Source organism: Carcharhinus amblyrhynchos, chromosome 26, assembly GCF_965287045.1.
Source record: "Carcharhinus amblyrhynchos chromosome 26, sCarAmb.v2.hapA, whole genome shotgun sequence".
Taxonomy (NCBI): Eukaryota; Metazoa; Chordata; class Chondrichthyes; order Carcharhiniformes; family Carcharhinidae; genus Carcharhinus; species Carcharhinus amblyrhynchos.
The window spans coordinates 37,119,311-37,140,965 of record NC_137349.1 but is presented as its reverse complement, the minus strand read 5'-3'; the positions used below and the strand labels follow the sequence as shown (position 1 = coordinate 37,140,965).

The 21,655-nt window shown below is 43.5% G+C and overlaps 1 protein-coding gene across 1 annotated transcript; it reads left to right on the top strand.

Annotated features, from left to right (window-relative positions):
• The first annotated feature begins 2,818 nt into the window (after positions 1–2,818).
• On the top strand, positions 2,819–19,786 carry LOC145358655 (procathepsin L-like). Its single transcript, XM_080212871.1, has 8 exons — positions 2,819–2,959; positions 4,922–5,044; positions 7,141–7,306; positions 7,391–7,470; positions 11,435–11,659; positions 13,007–13,166; positions 18,316–18,433; positions 19,429–19,786. The coding sequence occupies exons 1-8, from the start codon at positions 2,828–2,830 to the stop codon at positions 19,526–19,528; spliced, it is 1,104 nt and encodes a 367-aa protein (XP_080068997.1). The 5' UTR covers positions 2,819–2,827; the 3' UTR covers positions 19,529–19,786.
• The last annotated feature ends 1,869 nt before the right edge of the window (positions 19,787–21,655 follow it).

Here is a 21,655-nt window from a genome sequence, read left to right as displayed (position 1 = left end):
CAGAATTCTCTGTTTACCTCAGGTGAGATTTTGTGAACCTCACCTGAGTGAGGCCTAAATCTGGAGTAGAAAGCTACTCTCATTAATAATGACCCTGACAATTATCTAGTTCACTGATGCCCAGTAGGGTAGTAAATTTGTCTTATCTGCTCTGGCCTACACAACAATCTGGCTGCCTCTTAACTGCCCTCTGTAATATCCCAGCAAAACCTTCCTCTATTTTGGTGACCCTTCCCCCTACCCCTTTATAAGAGGCTGCTCCTTTTTACTTTGCTTGTCAATCAGTTTGATTTAGTTTATTTGATTTGTCAAAAAGATTGCAAGCCGCACAGTTCAACGGCAATTAAAATGGGCAACAAATGCTGGCTTTGCCAAAATATCCACATCCCATGAAAAATAATAAAAACCATCTATACAATAATGTTGCAAACAGTGCTTTCTACCCATTGACCAGACAATGAGGGCAAAGGGACTGGGGAGGGAGCTGTGTATTGTGCTGGGAATTGAGAGTTTAGCAAAAGCAAGATGGGAAGATCCAGGAGAAACTGATTGGAACACAGCAATGTGCCAAATATTTGTATGTAATTAGTTACATTCTATATAATGTGTGCAGGTCAACGTATGTGTGTTTATATATATTTATATCATTGTAGTCTAATTGTCATATATTTGCCATAAAATATCATTGATCAGAGGCTGGTGTTCCATGACTGGGGCAGTTCAGAGGGTGATGAAGAATAAGCCATTGGGTGTGTGGGACTGGAGTCCCAAGGCGAGACTCAGTAAGGGTGGTCCTTTCGGGGAAAAGAGCATTTGGGGAACAAGTGATCCAATGTGATTTTTTATGACAATCCAACAGCTTTTTGGCATTTTAATGGCTGCATACAGTGACACCAGTGTTATTGACCAGAATGGAGATAAACAGCTAATTCTGTCAATCACATTTGCAGCCCATTATTTTACTAAAAGCAGCTTCTTTTATCTGCAGATATTGGAATTTGGACATATATTTTCTGGATGGTTAGTTTAAGTATTTAAAGTATGAATCCTAATCCACTGAACTACCGGAGCCATTACGTTAGTGACTCAGAGACTGGAATTTTTTGATTTGATTTATTATTGCCACAAATATTAGTATAAAAACAAAAGTATTGTTTCTTGGGCACAATACAGACAAAGCACACCATTCATAAAGAAGGAAACGAGAGAGTGCAGAATGTTGTGTTACAGTCGTGGCTAGGGTGTAGAGAAACATCAATTTAATGGGAGGTAGGTCCATTCAAAAGTCTGATGGCAGCAGGGAAACAGTTGTTCTTGAGTCCTGATGGAAAAAATTGAAAGTATGTCTGAGATGTGTGAGATTCTTAATTATGCTGGTTGCTTTTCTAAGGCAGTGGAAAGTGTAGGAAGTGTCAATGAGTGGGAGGTTGGTTTGAGTGATAGACTGGGCTTTGTTCATGACACTTTATAGTCTTGGACACAGTAGGAACCATACCAAGATGCGATACAACCAGAAAGAATGGTTTCTATGGTGCATCTGTTAAAGTTGGTGAGAGTCGAAGTGGACGTGCCAAATTTCTTTATTATTCTGAGAATGTAGAGGCGTTGGTGCGTTTTCTTAGCTACAGCATCAGCATGGAGGAACCAGGGCAGGTTGTTGGTGATCTGGACACCTAAAATCATGAAGCTCTCAGCCATTTCTACTTTGTCCCTATTAATGTAGACAGGGGCATGTCCTCTACTACACTTCCTGAAGTCACTGAATGCTGTCACAAAATGAGAATCATTTATCTGATCAGTATAATTTAAATTAGCTTCACATGTTTTCTTTGCTGTTTCTAATAATTTGTCTTAAATATGGAACAACATTAATTAAAAAGCAGGAATCTAGTCACCATGACCATGAAGTATTTTATCTGTTGAATGGGAGAGTGCACGATCAGGCTGGCCCATTGCGCTGGGGATGCTGCTGACACCTGCAATCATGGTTTACCAGGCTAGGGCAGAGTAAAGGATCAGGAGCCAATGAGTTTAAACTGAGGCTTTTACCTGATACAATTTTTCAAAGCTATCTCGGCGTTTGGCTAAGGTGAAATGTGAGATCAAGCCCGAGAGAGGCTGCAATCCCTCATTTTGTCAGCTTGGGTCTTGTTTGATCAAACCCAAGATGGAATGCAATGCCTTGTCTTGACAACCTGGATCTAGTTTGTCCCAAATGTGGGGACTATGATTGGACTTAATTTGAATTGGTTTTCTTGATTAGAAAAGAAGAAATAAAAGGTACTAATGAAAAAAAGGAAAAATGCAAATAGGTGACAGCAGTTTATTCATTTGTGGGACGTAGGTATCGCTGGCTGGCCAGCATTTCTTGCCCAACCTTAACTGCCCTTGATCTGAGTGCCTTGCTGGGCCACTTCAGAGAGCAGTTGAGAACCAACCACATTGCTCGGGATCTGGAGTCACATGTTGACCAGATCAGGTAAGGATGGTGGATTTCTTTCCCATTAGTGAAATGGATGGGTTGTCTGGAAATTGACAGTGGTTTCATGGTCATCAGTAGATTCTTAATTCCAGATTTTTTTATTGAATTCAAATTTTGCCATCTACCATGGTGGGATTCAAACCTGGGTCCCCAGAACATGAGCTGAGTTTCTGGATTGATAGCCTAGTGAAAATACCACGAGGCCATCGCCTCCTCATTGATTGTGGAGGGTAATATTTGTACATTTGCAGAATAATTTTCCCAAACAGCTATTTCCCATCAGTGTGTGAATATTGTCCACACCATGTCTAATGCCATTGGTTTTGCTCCATTAGATTGTCCAGCATGAAGCTCTCTCTGTTTCTGGGCTGTGTGCTGCTGTCTATTCTGGTTGCAGCCTCAGGCCACACATTTGATTCAAGACTGGATGAAGACTGGAAGATCTGGAAATCAAAACATGAGAAGCAGTACACTGAGGTAAAAGGGGAATTTATTCCCGTCTGGAACCTATTCCAAACATTCAGCTCACTCTCATGGGGAAAGGGATTCCACACACTTAGTGAATTATTGAAAATTTTAACTTGGAATTAAGGTGGGAGAGGAGAGTTTCCTGATGAAGGGAATGGATATGTGAAGTGACATTGGAAACACACTGATCCTAAGGTTCTTGGGGATTTCTCCCAGTCTCTAACTCCAGTAGAGAACTGACTGAACTTACGGTGAAACAGCAGAGACTTGGGGCAGAATTAAATGTAGGTGACAGGGTTCTTGCCCATTGGCTGGAGAGTTGGTGAGAGCCCCACATCACCTGCTTTTGGGAAGACCCGCTGAATTAACTGCCAAACAAAACTTCAATGGGCAGCGACAGGACTTCCACAGGATCAAGAACCCCGAGGGCTGAAATCCCATCACCCAAGAGTTGCCAGTCAATCAAAGGCTGACAGTATGCATTGCTTGGCAGTGCCACCAGGGGGTGGTGTTGCTTCCTGTAAAATGCCCACCTGAGACCATGCCCATTGGTGAGTGATGGCGGGCTGGGATGGTCAGAGATGGTGGTGACCTGGCAACGAGGACAAAGCAGTGGCTCTCACTGGATCCCTGCAGTTTACAACACCGATTCCCTCAACTGGGGGGCCTCCATTCTGGAAGACTGTAAGCAGCTCCAACAGAGTTTGCTTTTCAGGTCTGGCACATGATGAATGTCCTGCCAGCGTAATTACCAGCAATGGTGAGATGAGACCTTTTTTGGGCACCAGTTGTCCACATTAGGACCTCAATTGCCGCTGGTGGGAAGGCCATCCATGAGCCTCCAAACCCTGAACTAAATTGGACAAGTGGCATGAAGGTTGAGGGGTTCCAACCTGTCACCCAGTGGAGGACAGAGGGTGCGGCTGGTCTCTGTCTAATTTCAGACATAATGGATATGGTGGGATGGGGTGCGGGGAGAGGGGATTGGAGGGTGAGGAATGATAGTAAATAGTCATATAGAGATTGATGGGGTGACATGTTTGAGAGAGGCTGAGGGCTAGGAACTGTTGAACAGACATATTAACAGAATTACTGAGGTAGCGGAGTTGGGCAGGAATGTTGTGGCCATGAAACAGAACCTGTTTGTCCAGCAGGCTTTTTTAAAGCCAGCCCATGCTTGTTGCATTGTCAGCTGACAGTGAGTTTCACCATTGAAAAGCTTCCCCGATTGTGCGATCGCAAAACCTGCTCTCGACACATCAGCGCAAATGTTGCCCACTTCCGGCTCTGGCATCAGGACTTCAGGTGGGATTTTTCAGTATTGGGACAAACACGGCTGGAAAATCCTGCCCTCTCTGTCTCTGAGAAGGGGAATGAGTGGAACTTCTCCCAAATGGATAAGAGGATAGAAACCGAACCGTGAAATGGCCACAATTCTCTGGCCATTCCCAACATGCTGGCACTGCCAGCGAGAATAGAGAATTTGGCAGTCAGCCAAATCTCTGTTGATTGCAGCAGGGCTGAAGAATCCCAGCTACAGGCGAGATTAGGGAATAGAGATAGAGATACAGTGCAGAAGGAGGTCATTCAGTCCTTCGAGTTTGTACTAACCACAATCCCACCCAGGCCCTATCCACATAACTCCATGCACTCACCCAAGCTAGTCCTTCTGACACTAAGGGGAAACTTATCATGGCCAATCCACACATCTTTGGATTGTGGGAGGAAACCAGAGCATCCCAGAGGAAACTCACGCAGACACGGGTAGAATGTGCAATCTCTACACAGACAGTGACCCAAGCCAGGAATTGAACCCATGTCCCTGGCGCTGTGAGGCAGCAACGCTAACCACTGTGGTACTTTCTAGTGTGATCATAGAATCGGCCCGTTGTTTCATTTTTGCAAGTGGATTTTTAATAATTTCTGGAATGGAAGATGCTAGAATCTGACTGAATAAATGTCTTTATTTAGGAAGAAGAGACTCACAGGAGATCAATATGGGAGGACAATGTGAGATACATCGAACTGCACAACCTGGAATACTCAATGGGGAAACACACATTTACTGTGGGAATGAATGAGTTTGGAGACCTGGTGTGTATAAGATGTTTAGTTTGGTCTATTCGATACCAGTTATTGTGGTGCTATTACTGAATGAAGTGTGATTGGTTAGTGATATCACAATGCCTCATTATAATAAACAATCTAACCTCCCTCACCAAGGTATGTTTTATTAAAATCGATTCTCCTTTCCATTTTAATATCTAAGTTCATTATTTTTCCTGTAGTCAGACAGCCAGCGCCATGGGCTGGGACATCACTCATGTGTCTGCTATACTTTCTGAATAAAAAGCAAGGGATGGGTTCACCTGCACCAAACCAAGTGACAATTTAAACATGATGGGATAGTGTTGAGTGTTCGACACACCAGCTGCATTGATGTCCCCTTGGCCCTAACCTTCCCGCAGGGATGGACTAAAACCCAACACTGGGACCAATGGCAATTTCAACTCTAATGTCAGATCTTGTCATTGAAATCACTGGGAAATTGATGAGACAAATTGGATTGTGAATGTCAAATAATAAAGCCTGAATGTGAAATGTTGGCTCCGGTTCAAAATGGCACCCTTCCCCGCTCCCAAAAAAGACAATAACTGACTGGAGATCGGTTCATGGAAACTCTCTGTGTTCTCAGGTTTGATGTGAAACTTAACAATACATGTGGACAGGATATTCAACCATGGGAGCATCAAAACCAAACCTGATCTTTGGTTGACAGCTACTTTCCAGTGTGATCATAGAATCCCTACACTACAGAAGGAAGCCATTTGGTCCATTGAGTCTGCATCGACAACAATCCCAACCAGGCCCTATCCCTGTAACTCCACATATTTAGACCAGTTAATCCCCCACACTGAGGAGCAATTTAGCATCCACCGAACCCACACATATTTTGACTGTGGAGGAAACTGGGGCACCTGTAGGAAACCCATGCAGACACGGGGAGAATGAGCAAACTCCACACAGCCAACCACCTGAGGCTGGAATTGAACTTGAGTTCCTGGCCCTGTGAGGCAGCTGTGCTAACAACTGTGTCACTGTACCACCCCAATGGTGGATAATGATAGTAGGGGAATCAGCAATGGTAATGCCATTGAATATCATAGAGAGATGGCTGGATTCTCTCTCATTGGGAATGGCCATTGCCTGGCGCTTGTATGATGTGAATGTTACTTGAATATATATCCTGAAAAACCCAAATATAACATTTGAGCCTTCCCACAGAACGATTTGGTATCTCGATAAAGGAGGAACATCCAAGTTGAATCAATATCACGTGTTAATACCTCTGATTTTAAACACAGGCAAATTGCATATGATGACATTCAAGCAAGACCAAAACCTGCCTGCAAGCTCAATACCCATGCAAGACCTCAGGACCTGTATATTGGGGTGCCATGGAATAATCACACCTGACTCAGTCCAGTTCCCAGACTTTGAAAATTCATCACATTTGATATCTTAATTTTTTTGCACTAAGCTTTCCAATTATAGTCACTGAAAAGCACACAGCTGTAAAGAGGCAGATCTGTACCCTGAAACTTAGAAAAGCCTCCTTCAGACTATGATCAGGAATGCTGCCCAACTTTCTCCTCTAAGTCCAAGGGTCCTGAAGCCAATTCTGTACGTACTGCAGCCTGAGTTTTGAACAGGAATTAAGACCAGGTTGGTGATGAGATGTGACAGCCTTCTGATGTAGATGGTTCAGTTAAACATCAATAAACTCAATCATCATGGGGGAACTTTACCCACTCTCTTCACTGAGAAAGTGCACTGGAAGGTTTTAATCACCAAATGATTCCCAACTCATCTCACACAAAATGAGGTACATGTATAATTACTGATGCCATTTTGTTTGTGATATCCTAGACCAGAGAGATACTTTATCACCTTCAGACTTTCCACTCACCTTTATCCTGGAATGTGCAGAAATGGACAACCCATTTTCCTGCAGTTCTTTATTTTAATCAAACATTAGATGTGTCAGCAATGCTTGTTACGTTGATCTCTCTTTTTGCTAAACTCAGTGATAAGAATGTGGCTGTGTAATGTTATTTACTTTCTTCTTGTACATTCTCCATTAAAACCCAATCATTTTATTGATGAATACCCTGTATTTGACTTTCTAGACTGATGAAGAGTTCAATGAACGCATGAATGGATTTCTCACAATCGAAGCTGACAACTCGACTGAAGAAGTTGATGGAGATGAACTTGGTGAAGATGTAGAAAGTGATGGAGGTGACGATGAACTTGATGAAGATGTAGAAAGTGATGGAGGTGATGATGAACTTGGTGAAGATGTAGAAAGTGATGGAGGTGAAGATGAACTTGATGAAGATGAAGAAAGTGATGAAGTTGATGATGAACTTGATGAAGATGAAGAAAGGAATGATGATCTGAGACGTGTGTATGTCGACTGGCGCACCAAAGGCTACGTTACTCCAGTGAAGAATCAGGTAAAAATCAGACAGAATCATTTTAAACATTATTGGGTGGAATATTAAAAGACACCAGCTCTAAAATATTCCCGTCCTGATCATGACAATACCTCCCAAAAAATCCCACCCCAAGTGTGAGGTTCTGATTGGCTTGCAGGAAAGTTTTGCCTGCAAATGCCTCTCCTGCTTCCTCACTGCAGCTCTGCTGTGCATTGGTTATGGTTGGGCAGAAATCATGCTGCAAGTTCTCGATTTTGAATTAATTTTATTAACTGAAAGAGACTATTAAATGTTGTATTCCAAAGTATGAAAGTTTTTTTAAGATGTTCAAATAGATTTTAAAATTGATGTGTACAAGTACCATTATAACATACTAAATTAGACTTTCAGATCTAACCAGGAAAAACTCAAACCGGAAAAGTTTCCAAAATGCTCTCTCCAAGCTCCTTGTTTATGTCCAGTCAAGCTTCATGAGCATTCCATTCTGTACTTTAATTATGCACTGTTTAATTATTCAGATGCCAAAGGAAAAGTTAATGGTGTATATATTTTACATGGTAAACACCACACAATCTGAATGTAAATTGCAGAGTTGGAGGAATGAGTTCCTGTCCCTTCAGTTTTCAACCAGAGCAGTTAATTCCATGTTCTGGTTTTTCTATGGCAGTGTCTTACTTAATTATTTAAACCAACACATTGTAGCAATTGGAATTAGCAAGATAATTATCCGGTAATGACAAAACCCACTGATAATACTTTAGCTCGTAGTAGTTGAACCTATCACGAAATTGTCTCCCATCATGTGAGACTATTAAGAGTAGCTGTGCCCATTTTAAATTCACTATTATATTGCTTGATATACATGTTATTAAAACATAAGAAAAAGAAGCAGGAGTAGCCTATTCAGCCCTTCAAGCCTGCTTCATCACTCAATATGATTATGGCTGGCCTTCGACCTCAACTATTGGATGCAATCGCACACCTTTCTCAACTCATTTTGTCCAGGCCTGAAAGTCATACATAATTGCTTCAGATGATTAACATAGAGCCCATATGATAATGTAATTTTGCTGTTTCTGTGTCATATCCTAAATCACTTCCTGTCATTTCATTCTACACATCCCATTAAATATCATTTCATCTCAATTCCAATCCCTGAGGAATTTACATTATCATTAAACATTAAAATATGCTCTGAACATTCACAAGTCTTAACCTCTTTTGAGGTCTTTTACGTTCCAAAACAGCAATCCATGTTATACTTGTTCCACATTATTCTTTCAAAATTATTCTTAATCCAGAGAGCAGTCTGCTGGAATGCCAGGACTGGTTGACCTTTACTTATGTTTTCCTGATGGATATTTGTTCTTCAATACACAACATGGATCAGGAGTTACCCAGATTCAGTCATTGTTGCATTTAGAAATTGCACAACATTCATGACAATTACAATCTGAATTAATTCAGTGTTCTCAGGGAAGACAGGATTTTAGTTTTTTTATCCCATTTTTAAACTTTTTTTTACCTAGTCTTGTATTTACAATTCAGATGAAACCATCAATCAGTTCTCTCTTATTTAAGCACTGTCCAAGGTTCACTTACACTTAGATAGTGAGTAGTCCAGACAGACATTAAAAATGGCAGATGGACTTTAATCTGGACAAGTGTGAGATAATGCATTTTGGAAGGTTCAGTGCAAGTAGGAATTATATAGTAAATGGTAGAATCTTAGGAGTATTAACAGGCAGATAGATCTGGGCGTACATGTCCACTGATCATTGAAAGTAGCAACGCAGGTAGTCAAGAAGGCGTACGGATGTTTGCCTTCACTGAGTATAAAAATCGGCAGGTCATGCTGCAGCTGTACAGAACATTAGTTAGGCCTCATTTAGAATATTGTGTACAATTCTGGTCGCCAAGAAGGATGTGGACGCTTTGGGGACGGTACAGAAGAGGTTTACCAGGATGTTGCCTGGTCTGGAGGGTATTGGCTATGAGGAGAGGTTGGATAAACTCAGTTCATTCTCACTGGGGTGGCGAAGGTTGAGGGGTGATCTGACCGGGGTTTACAAGATTATGAGTAGCATGGACAGAGTGGATGGTCAGATGCTCTTTCCTAGCGTAGAAAAGTCAAGTACTGGAGAACATATGCTTAGGATGCGTGGAGAAATGTTTTTTACACAGAGGGTGGTGAATGTCTGGAACGTGCTGCCTTGAGGGGGTGGTGACAGCAGGTACAGTAGTAGCATTTAAGGGGCAAATAGACAATACATGAATAGGATGGGAATGGAAGGATAGGGATTCGGTAAGTACATCCGGTTTTAGTTCAGGCAGGCATCATGATCGGCACAGGCTTGGAGGGCCGAAGGGCCTGTTCCTGTGCTGTACTTTTCTTTGTTCTTTCTTCTTTATTGCTATAAAGAAACAGAAGACCCTCCAGAACTTTATTGGGCACAGGGCCCTTTTAACTACTATCAATCATAAGTTGCCAGTAGCAATAAATGATATTAACTAATTATTCAATAATATTCCACAAACACCAATTAGTCTCAGCATTCATCTTTTTATCATCTCATATCAGAAATCGAGATTTTCACCAAATTTACATCAGCAAGAATTTCACGATAGTCACTATCAAAGTCTGGTTGCCATAATTCAATAATTTGGTTTACCTCAATAACCCCAATTCCATTCCATAATATTTTGAACAGATAAATTTATCAAAACCATCCATACTTACAAAAACCCAGTGAAGGACACCATCTTTATTTTTGATCTTTTTTTAAACACCTTTCCGAATGACTGTAAAAAACTAAATATAAATGAAAAACAATTAGTCTCACAGCAAAACACACATTCTGACTTGAAAAAGGGAAAGAGATAACAGCCAGGATTCTCTGGTCTTGTATGCCCCACCAGCAAGAACAGAGAATTTGGCGCTCAGTCAAGACTCCATTCATAGGAGCAAAATTGGAGAGTCCCAACTATGGGCAGAGTCAGAGAATTCTGGCCAATGAATTAAAAAGGACATTCCATCCTGCTGGTGCTCAGTTCTAAATTCAGAATCCACGTCCCCATTCAAACCTTCTATCTCCTGAACAGTTCTTGATATTCTCCTCTTTTGGGATGTCAAAGTGGTGTACAGGCAATGCTCGGACTTACAACACAATTGATTCCTGAAAACCACATTATAAGTTAACATATTGTATGTTGGAACCGATTTTCCAATTGGAATGATGGTAGAAATGGCCGATTTGTTCCTGACCCAAGACCAGAAATCACTCATGATCATGCAGATATGAGGAGAATGTGCAAACTCCACACAGACAGTGACCCAAGCCGGGAATTGAACCCAGGTCCCTGGAGCTGTGAAGCAGCAGTGCTAACCACTGCTACCGTGCTGCCCCACTTGATGACCACTTGATGGGTCACTTGCCCATTGATGCCATTCTCTGGACTGCATTCTTTCAAAGTGTTGTCACTCCCAGCTATCTCCAGTGTTGTGTATCTGTTTGAGAGTGACGCCCCAAAGATATAAATTCCTGTTTCTCTCTCCTCCTCCTGATAATCACCCATCTCCCATCCTGAACATTCCTGGGGAGTGACCGCCTCCTGGAATGTAGAATCCAGTGAACTCTCACCCTCCCTGATGTTGAGCTGCCTCTCCAGCTCTACAATCCTGAGCTGAAACACCTGGAAACACTTCCTCCACATGTGGATTTACACCCGGTTCACGAGCAATGGGACTTACTCACTTTTCCTATGATTCCATCCTCAATTTTTCTTATGAAATTATTCTGCTGTTAACCAAGGCTCAGCAAGAGCGAAAAAAAACCCCAGACACTCACTGATCCCATGTCTTTCCTGGAAATCTGAGCTCACATTCTCAGTGTAAATCTGTACACCACCTGATAAGTAATGGAAGGATTTGTTTTTTTATATCAGGATGTTTTTAATGTGATTTTATTTCTATTATTACCAGGGAAGCTGTGGTTCTTGTTGGGCTTTCAGTGCGACTGGTGCCATCGAAGGACAGTGGTATCGGAAAACTAAAAAACTGATTTCTCTGAGTGAACAGAACCTGGTTGATTGTAGCGGATCATTTGGTAATCGTGGATGTCAAGGAGGATGGAAGTCACGTGCCTTCAGCTATGTTATCAGAGCTGGAGGAATCAACTCTGCTCGAGATTATCCATATACTGCTAAGGTAAATCTCATTTTAATGCAGTTTCTAATTCACCAGGTACAATGTTTACAGCATTCATGATGTTAGAGTGTGGAGCCCAGTCCAAATCGAATGGAAGCTGACATCCTACTTTGGGTCAACTCTTCTCCGAGAATCTGCTCCCAGGTTTCCACTAATGTCACTGTCTTAACCAGCACTAGGGAGGGTAAGCGAATATCACCTTTCAGGGAGGGGCAAGCTCTCCCTCTCATTTCTCCCCTTTTATGATCTCTCAAATCTCCACTTAACACCTCCTGCTATCATGCAGATTGAATGAGGAGTTAAGAGTTTTTCAGTTCACATGTATTCCTGCTCCCCATTCTGTGAGGCAGAAGGTTGATGTGACAGGCAACTGAATCAACAGATCATTGAACAGACTTTGCTTCATCTGTGGAACATACAGCAGCACCCAGTATGACAGTTACCATGGCAACATAATGCTGTAAAAAGTCTGACAACACCAGGTTTTAGTCCAACCGATTTATTTGATAATAGACTCACAAGTGAGTCTATTATCAAATAAATCGGTTGGACTAAAACCTGGTGTTGTCAGACTTTTTACTGTGTTTACGCCAGTCCAACACCGGCATACCCACATCATAACATAATGCTGTACAGAACTGAAGAAAATTAGACCAGCAGAGATTATTTTAGTCTGTTTGGTTCCCCCAAATGCTCCATCGGCTGTTCAGTGACTCAAATATAAGCTGCATTTCAAAATAAGGAAGTTTCAGTTTGGGGTATGACTGATATACAGTTATTAACATTGGTGGGAAAGTTCAAAGTTAGTTTGTAAACTATTTGAAAGACCATCCTTTGTGTAAATCAGCTCATTTGGTCAGAGAGATGTTTACTATTTAGGGATACAGTTAAAACAGCAATTTGATAGTTTGAAGTTTTGAATATTGGGCTGTGTTTAAGAAGCGAGTTGATTTGAAAACGTTTTCTGGTGAATATTTGTGCAAATTGCCTTTTGTGCTGTTGTTGGCTGGAATTCACTGGCCTTGCCCTTGGCTGGGATTCTCCGGTTCCTGTATTTCTGCAGCTACTCTAACTGCAGCATTGATGAGAAGGTAACTGAGGGACACACTGACCAAAATCTTCCCACCAGTAGACAAGAAGGAGATTCTTCAACAGTTACTACATTTATAATTGTCCCATTTTCATTTAAACATGGGAACGATGGTCGTGTTTACAATGTCTGAAACACGGAATCATTTTTAATATCCAAGGAGCTGTTAAAGATCCTGTAAAGGTATCACTGGAACTTTGTAAAACATCACATTGTATTAATCAACCTTAACTTTTCACATTTTCTTTAACATTTAGGAGGGAATATGCAAATTTCAGAGAACAAAGGTTGCTGCCAGAATCAGAGGATACAGACGTGTCAGAAGAAGCAGAAAGCATTTGGCTCGAGCAGTGAGAAGGATCGGACCAATAGCTGTTAGTATTGATGCTGGTGGACCTTTCCGCTGGTATAAACGAGGTAAGAGACAGAAGCTGTGGATGATCTGTATCAATCAGCTTATTATCCAATTCTCTATAAAACATTAAAAAATTACACCCCCACACACACTTCCTGTCAACTACTTTTTATTATTAATTCTTTTTCAATATTTCTAATGGAAACAACTGTTGTCCAGGGTATTTCTAATATCCTGCGGACTCGCTCAATCAGCTCTGCGTATAATGGTTTTTATCAAACACCTCTGCATATATCAGGCAAAAGGACTGTGTACTGAACCAAGAGTAAATAACCAAGCCACAACTTTATTGCAAACAGTAAAAGACTTTACTGTTTTACAACTTTAACAATTCTCTCTCTCCAGCTAATTGATCAGTAATTCATAATTTTCAGCTTCTAATATTCATTGAATCTTTTGTTTCACTGCTGTGTGTGCCTGTCCTATGTATACAGTAATGATTTGTTTCTCAGGAAATATATAACTGTCCTTTTACACATGCTAATGTGCCCTGGTGCATCTTTGTTTTTCAATTGTCTGAGCTTGAATCTTGCAAAGGGCCTGTCTCCAAGCAGACTGTATTGGACTGAGGTAATTCCAGCATATCTTGCTTTCAGGCCAATTTCCATATCAGTTTTTGTGTCATTTTGCTGTGCTTGCATTTCTGGCTTGATGTTTGTCAGCAGTTGGTTTCCTTTCAATGATTCTATTTTACTCAAGCAGTCACAGGCTACAACACAACCATCCCCCTTCACATCATTCATGTTTTACCCCCGCCCCAGTGCTACATACTCTTCAGTGCTGTCTGCAGATGGGATTAAAATTGGATCAGGCTGGTAGTTGCGTGTGGGAATTGTAATGGACCATTTAGCCGCATCTATTCATAGTGATACAGGCAGCTCACAAACTCTGTGCTGTCTGCTAATTTAACTGCTAATGATGTGCAGCTCAGTGCTGACGTGTTGTTGAGTGACTGCACACGTCAGCAGGGACACAGGTTGGTGTGAAGTTAGCAACATTTAAAGTGAGCCTGTCTAACTGTGGTGATTGTCCCTTTAATGATCAGTCTGTAGAGTAAGGGTCACAAGACCTGGGGAATTGATCAGGGTGTGGAGATGCCAGTGTTGGACTGGGGTAAACACAGTAAGAAGTCTCACAACACCAGGTTAAAGTCCAACAAGTTTATTTGATAGTAAACCCACAAGCTTTTACAACGCTGTTCCTTCATCAGGTGAGTGGAAAGTTCTGATCAGAGAAGGACATATAAATACCCATACAGTTTGCAGAGTCTTTACAGCTAACCTGCTATTCAAGTCTTAAAAGTGCAGACAATGTGAGTGGAGATAGTATTAAGCGTAGGCTAAAGAGACATGTATTGTCTCCAGGCAGGACAGTAAGTGAGATGTTGCAAGCCCAGGCAAGTCATAGGGGTTACAAATAGTGTGACATGAACCCAAGATGCCGGTTGAGGCCGCCCTCATGTGTGTGGAACTTGGCTATCAGTCTCTGCTCAGCAACTCTGCGCTGCTGTGTGTCATGAAGGCCACCTTGGAGAACACTTACCTGAAGATCAGAGGCCAAATGCCTGTGACTGCTGAAGTGTTCGCCAACAGGAAGGGAACAGTCTTGCCTGGTGATTGTTGAGCGATGTTCATTCATCCGTTGTCGTAGTGTCTGCATGGTCTCCCCAATGTACCATGCTTCGGGACATCCTTTCCTGCAGCGTGTTAGGTAGACAACGTTGGTCGAGTTGCAAGAGTATGGGCCGTGTACCTGGTGGATGGTGTTCTCACGTGAGATGATGGCATCCATGTCGATGATCCGGCATGTCTTGCAGAGTTTGCTGTGGCAGGGTTGTGTGGTGTTGTGTCCCTGTTCTTCTGAAGACTGGTAGTTTGCTTTGAACAACAATCTGTTTGAGGTTGTGCGGTTGTTCAGGGAACAGGGTGGGGAGCTCCATGGTAACCAGGGGTTTCTGTTCCAGAGCTTTCCAAGAAGCCAACCGCAGCCAGAGGCTCTGTATGCCTTTACCTGGAAATAAAGCTATTGTTTCTCCCTAAACTGGTAAACAAGAATTATTACAGGAACTTAAATCTAAACTGTGCCTCTTAAAGGAGCAGGAGCTGCAACTTGGGCAGAGACTCTGAGCAGAAAAAGAAGTGGAAATGGTGCAAAAGGCCAGACAACAGCTCCTAGGTTCTCTGCTAGGATAGCGGGCATTCACCAGCGTGATGTGTTCGGCATGTCGAACACCCCCGATAACTCTGAAAGTACCGGCACTTTGGAGGCCAACTTTGAGATTGACAACTGTATCTCAGATTTCGCATATCCCATAACTTTTCCATAGGGGTCAGCACCTGTCACCCCAATTTGAACAATATTCAGACTGATCCTAGCTGGTGAATGCCTGCTATCCTGGCCCGGAAGGATCCTCCCACAATACACTGGGGACCTGGGGTAGAGGCGAGTGCATGTAGCAGTACCCTGCAGCCGTAAATTGTACTGGTTTATGAACTCGCAAAAAGCCTGCCCTTTGTGCAGTCTTGTGGAGTCCATGGTCCACGTTTACGTTAATTGTCTGAGTCTGCACTCCCTTGTTTGTTACCTAAAAAATGTTTTCTTGATATTTTGTTTGCACTTCAGTTCCATGCTCCTGATTTCCAGGCACCCGTTGTTCAGGGGACAAGGAAGGTGGAGGAGCTCCTCATGAACCTGCATCTGGGCCTAGCCAGACTTGCTATAAACAGGCCCAGGCTGTGGGTGATCAAGGGGGTCATCTGACCCAACTGTCTGCCCCTCTACCGTGGATACATTCACGGCCGAGTATCCCTGGAGAGGGAGCATGGGGCGTCCACTGCCACCATCGAAGCTTCCGTTCCCATTGGGTCCCGCAGGGGCTGGGGTGTATTACTGACCCTCTTATTCACATTTTGATTTGATGCTTTTAGTTTCCTTTACACTTTGTTTTTTTGCTTTGGGTGGTCCCCCCAATTTTTAAGGGTTTATCCCTTTCACTTTCTCCTTCAATTTATTTAATTTATTTTATTTGGTGTGCTAAAAAGATGCCTGCGACCCTGGCAGCAATCATGGTGCTTTCATTCTGCACCCACCCACCAGCCCCTCAGTATTTGAGTCACATGTCAAACCAGAGAATGGCTGCTCGGTGACAAGGGAAGCCTGCTGCTACATTGTGCTGTATGACAGCAAAACTGAATGGGAAATGTGGGCAATGGTAAACATTGACACAAAAACATCTACAAACATGATCACAGTTGGAAATGTGTAACCCAGACATGATTTTTAATTACATATCAGTCCATGCAAATACTGAATTTGGTTGAAATTGGGGTTAAAATTGGACAGAATAGAAACACAAAATGCTGCAAATACTCATCAGGTCAGTCAGCATCTGTGGAGTGAGAGGCAGTGTTGGTGTTTCTGGTTGATGAGTTTCTATCAGAACTGGGAGAAGTTTACAATATGATGGGTTTTAAGAAGAGGAAGTCAGGAGGGTGGATAAAAAAGTGAAAAGTCTGTGATAGGCTAGAAGACAGAAGATTAAAGGATCTATTGGTGGAAGGCCAAAGGGAGTGGTAATGAAAAAAGGAAGGAAACTAAAGCTGTGTCCAGAGTAGGCGAGAAGGGCAGATGTGAGAGAAATAAGTCAGCAGAGGCCGGTGTCCCTTCACCAGATTCCCTTTTATTGACAAGCTCTATTATAGTTCATAGTGTGCGATAGGTACTGTGTCAGCATTCAGAATGCCAAGAGGCCTGACACTCCCAGTTATATCGACCGAAAAGACTCCCTGATTGGGCAGGCAACAATGAGCTCAATCAGGGATTTCATATTCCAAGAGGCCAACCTCAACAGACTCACTGAAGTTTCTATACCCCTCTCCCCCAAGTCCGAGGAACTTCGGCAATTCAAGAGCCTCATGGGTCTATTTCCACGTTTCAACCCAGGGTCCAGATCTTCCACCTTGGCATCCAACATTGGAGGAGTCTATCTGATAGGAGAGTTCTAGTTTGCCCCTTCCTCGGGTGGCAAAGGAGTAGCCACAGCTTCATCTGCACTGTCCATTTTGGAATCCAAAGTTTTAACTACAGGCGATAGAAAGGCAGGGATGGTTGGTCTGAATGGATACTCCTCAGATCCCGGCCCGCTTGGCTGAGACAGCTCTGGGATGTCTGATCGAGGTGCTTTTTCAGGAGGATCTCTCACATATCTATTCTGTAGGGCAGTAAGAATATTACCCACTCACCTGATGAAGGAACCAGATAGAACACTTGAGGTATGTTCTCCAATGTTCTCTGGAGAATCGCGCAGGCTGAATATATCCCAAAAGGTAACCTTGTGTATTAATAGAGTCCCTTTAGTGTATTAACTGTGGCATATATCTGGGTTACAATGTGGACAAAGCAGGTCTATATTGAGGACCAGCTGTGGGTGATTAAAGATGCCCCGGCTCCTGCCTCAATCCAGGAATTACGGTCATTTTTAGGACTGGTGACGTACAATGGGAAATCCACGTCAATGCTAAAAAAGGGTCTACTCGTCAAAACCTCGTTTTTAGGAAAATAAAACATCAGCGAATGTCTTAGCACTTTACGACCCCAGAAAAGAGTTAGTGCTCATTTGTGACATGTCTCCATAAGGCAGTGGGGCAGTTTTAGCACACAGATGGAAGAATGGAGAGGAACAGCCAATAGCTGAGCCCTCCAGGACCTTGGCTGCAGCAGAAAGAAAGTACGCCCATATTGAAAAAGAAGATTTGACGGTAATACTTGGAGTGAAGAAATTTCATCAATATCTAAACAGGTGGAAATTTGTGATTGTCACCAATCACAAGCTGTTGTGAGGACTATTAAAAGAGGACAAAGCGGTGCCACCAATAGCATTGGCTCGGATCCAGTGATGGGCATTACCATTGGCTGCTTACAGCTTTCAGCTGGAGCATCCACGGGAAGTCGAGTGGTAAATGCAGATGCCTTAAGTAGGCTACCTTTACCTGTGCTTTCACTGGGTGAAATGTGACAATGGGAGCAAGGTTTTGTAAAGATTAGAAGATAGTTGGAGAGGAAAAGATGATAAAAATTAAATATTTGTAGGAAGGAAGAAATAATTGTGTGTTTTATGATTACATCAAGTCATAAATAAATGTCTCCCTACAGGAATTTACAGGAATCGAAGGTGCAAGAATCATCACGTAACCCATGCAGTACTGGTGGTTGGATATGGAAGACAAGGTAGATGGTGGCGCAGAAGGTGGTATTGGCTGGTTAAAAACAGGTATGTACTTTCTAATAACAAATATCTGATCACAGTTGGGGCAGTGACAGGAGCACTGGATTTACGCTCAGTTTTCCTGGGATAGGGAGGGAAGCATCCAACAGAAGTCCTACTGCTGATTACTATCCAAAGGCACTGGAGAAGGTGCAGAAACAATTCACAAGGATGATATTGGAACTCAGAGGATAGATTCATCAGAGAAAGCTGAACAGGCTGGAGCTCTTTTCCTTAGAAAGGAGAAGGTAGGGAGGTGGCCCGATCGAGGTCTTTAAGATTCTGAAAAGATTTGCTGCGGTAGGTATGGAGAAAATGTTTCCACTTGTTGGGGCGTTTGAAACTAGGGGTGATCAATGTAAGATTGTCATTAATATACCCAATCAGAAATTCAGGAGAAAGCTCTTTACTCAGAGTGTGCTGGAACTGGGGACAGTGTTACCACGAGGAGTGGTTGAGCTGAATAACACAGAGACATTGAAGGGGAGGCTAGATAAACACATGAGGGTGAAAGGAATAGAAAGATGTTTTGATAGGGTTAGGTGAAGAGGGATGGGAGGAGGCTCATGTGGAGCAGAAATACTGGCACAGACCAGAAGGATCCAACTTCCCGTTTCTGTGCTTCAGTCAGTTTATCTATATTACCAACATTGAATAATGAGTGGGATTTTCTGGTCATTTGCCCCGGCAGCATCATCCGGTCCCGCCATTGGTGACTCCCCTCGCTGCGTGTTAAAGGGCAGCAGAGGGTGCGAATCACAGGAAACCACACTGACAGCGGTAGAACCAGAAGATCCCACCACCGGCCAATGGCAGGCCACACCTATTGCTGTAAAACATGCCATGCAGAGATTGGAAAATCTCAGCCAATGTCGACCAATGACAGGACTTGACAACCAACGTCAAAATTGATGAGTTTCCAGTGTCACACACCTCAGTTTTCCAATCCTGTGATTTGAACAGAACTGTGATGTTAATATCACTTTTTTCTTATTTTCCAGTTGGGGAACAGACTGGGGTGATAGAGGTTACATCAAAATGGCAATGAGAGTGCGGAGGAACTGTGGCATTACAAGACATGCAGTTTATCCAATCGTATAAGGAGCCATGCGTTAAACCAGAGATTCATCAAACTCCCCCTGAAAGAATGATAGAACATTGCTGCTGCTGCTTACTCATTCTACACCATTGCTTTAAATTCTTGCTGCAATTTTAAAACATGGAATAATAACAGCTTCTACACATTTTTATAGCTTCACGTAAAGAGCAATCCCATTGTGTATTTAACGTATGAACCTCATCATCCAACTTGTGTAGGGACAATGGGCTGCATGTACTGGTGATGTTGAGGAATATAATAAACGCTGTCGGCAATCACTTTGAGCATCTTTCTGTTCTAAATCAACAATTCCTGGCATCAGTACAATTAACGAACAAGTGTTTAGGGTCTTAAACAAGGTGGCCAATGAGGCAGTAAATGCATTGGTGTTAATTTTCAATGCATGAAAAACATGAGAAATTCAGCATTGGGATGGGGCGGGGGCAGGAGGACTGCTTGTCATTGGTCAAACCTGCCATCAGCTGACAATGCAGGAGACACAGGCAAGCTCTAAAATAGCCCCCGGTCAAAAAGGGAAAGTGTGCATCAGGGCCACATCTTTCCTGCCCAGCTACAGTGCCAGTAATGGAAAATTGGCAAGCACAACATTAAATTTCACTTGTGAATATTTCACATTACATTGGTTTCAATTTCTTCATCACGATTATTGTTAATCTAATGTTATGGTTCAGCTCAGAAACTCCAAAGTGTTCTATGGAGCCCACCTGGATCATAGTTTTGCATCTTGAATTTGGCTGGAATAAGCATGAGGTGTTTCACTTCAGGTATACAAAGAACAAAAAGAACAAAGAACAACCCAGCACGGGAAACAGGCCCTTCGGCCCAACAAGCCTGCACCGCCGCATCACCCTACACCTATTCTACCCTGAATATCTACAAATAGAACCCCTGACTTAGCCAGATTCAGGGGAGAATAGTGTCAATTTGGTAAAACCAATCAGCCTAAGAGCACATCTTTGGGGTGTGGGAGGAAACCGGAGCGCCCGGAGGAAACCCACGCCACCACAGGGAGAATGCACAAACCCCCACAGACACAGGCCCAAATCCATGTATCTGCACAGCTAGCAGTGATAGTCACCAAGCTGTTGCGGCGCCCATCTACCGGTCCAGGATCAAGCACACACACCGACACGAAGTACTAGGCCACTCCCAGAACCTCCAGGAGCAGCCCACGCACGACCCACCGTGTGCATGCCCCTCGTTTGACAACGAGGTGGACCTCCACCTGCGGAGTGAAAAGACAAAAACGTTAATCACAAGCCTGCCTTTCTGGTGTCTCCCGAGGTTCTAACCCTTATTCAATAACCCCTACCATAACCCTCCATCCTCGTATGATTCAAGTGACCCAGTGGGGAGGTTTTATCAAACAAAGGGCCTGATTTTACCAAAAATTTGCGCCCGTTTTTGGGCATGAAATCGCGGTAAATTCGGGCGTCAGGCCTGCAATGCGATTTGCATCTGAAACCAAGCAGATCGCACCTTTACTGACACCGATTTGGGCGCGGATCCGGTCTGTACCCCAATCGGGCACCCCAACAATTTAAATGCATTAGCATGCATTTCAATTGAGTTAGTGAACCACGTGCCCAACTCTAGCCCCTAACCCTACTTTACCGTCTTCGGATCTGATTCGGATCTGCGCTGTTACCAACCTGCAGAATAAAAATCTGAAGCCGATTCCTGTTCTGCAGGGGAACCTCCAAAGCCCATTCTCCTCGAACACCCTTCGCAGAGCCCCCGCTAACCACCCCGGCAGACCTGCCCCCCCGTGATCTGAATCCCCTGGGAGGCAGGCCCCCTTCGGCAGAGCACGCCCCCTGTGATCCACCCCCCTGGGAGGCAGCCCTCACCCACCCATGGTCAGACCCCCCCCGGAGACAGGTCCCCCACCTGCATTCAGACCCCTCCCACCTCAGTCAGGCACCCCACCCCACCCCCCTGCGATCAGGCCCCCCCCCCCCAGGAGGCAGCCCCACATGGGTCAGACCCCCCCGGGAGGCAGGCCCACCCGCCCCGCAATCAGAGCCCCCCGGGAGACAGGCCCCCCCCCACCCCGCCATGATCAGATCCCCCCCCCGCAGGAGGCAGGCACCCCCTTGGCAGAGCAC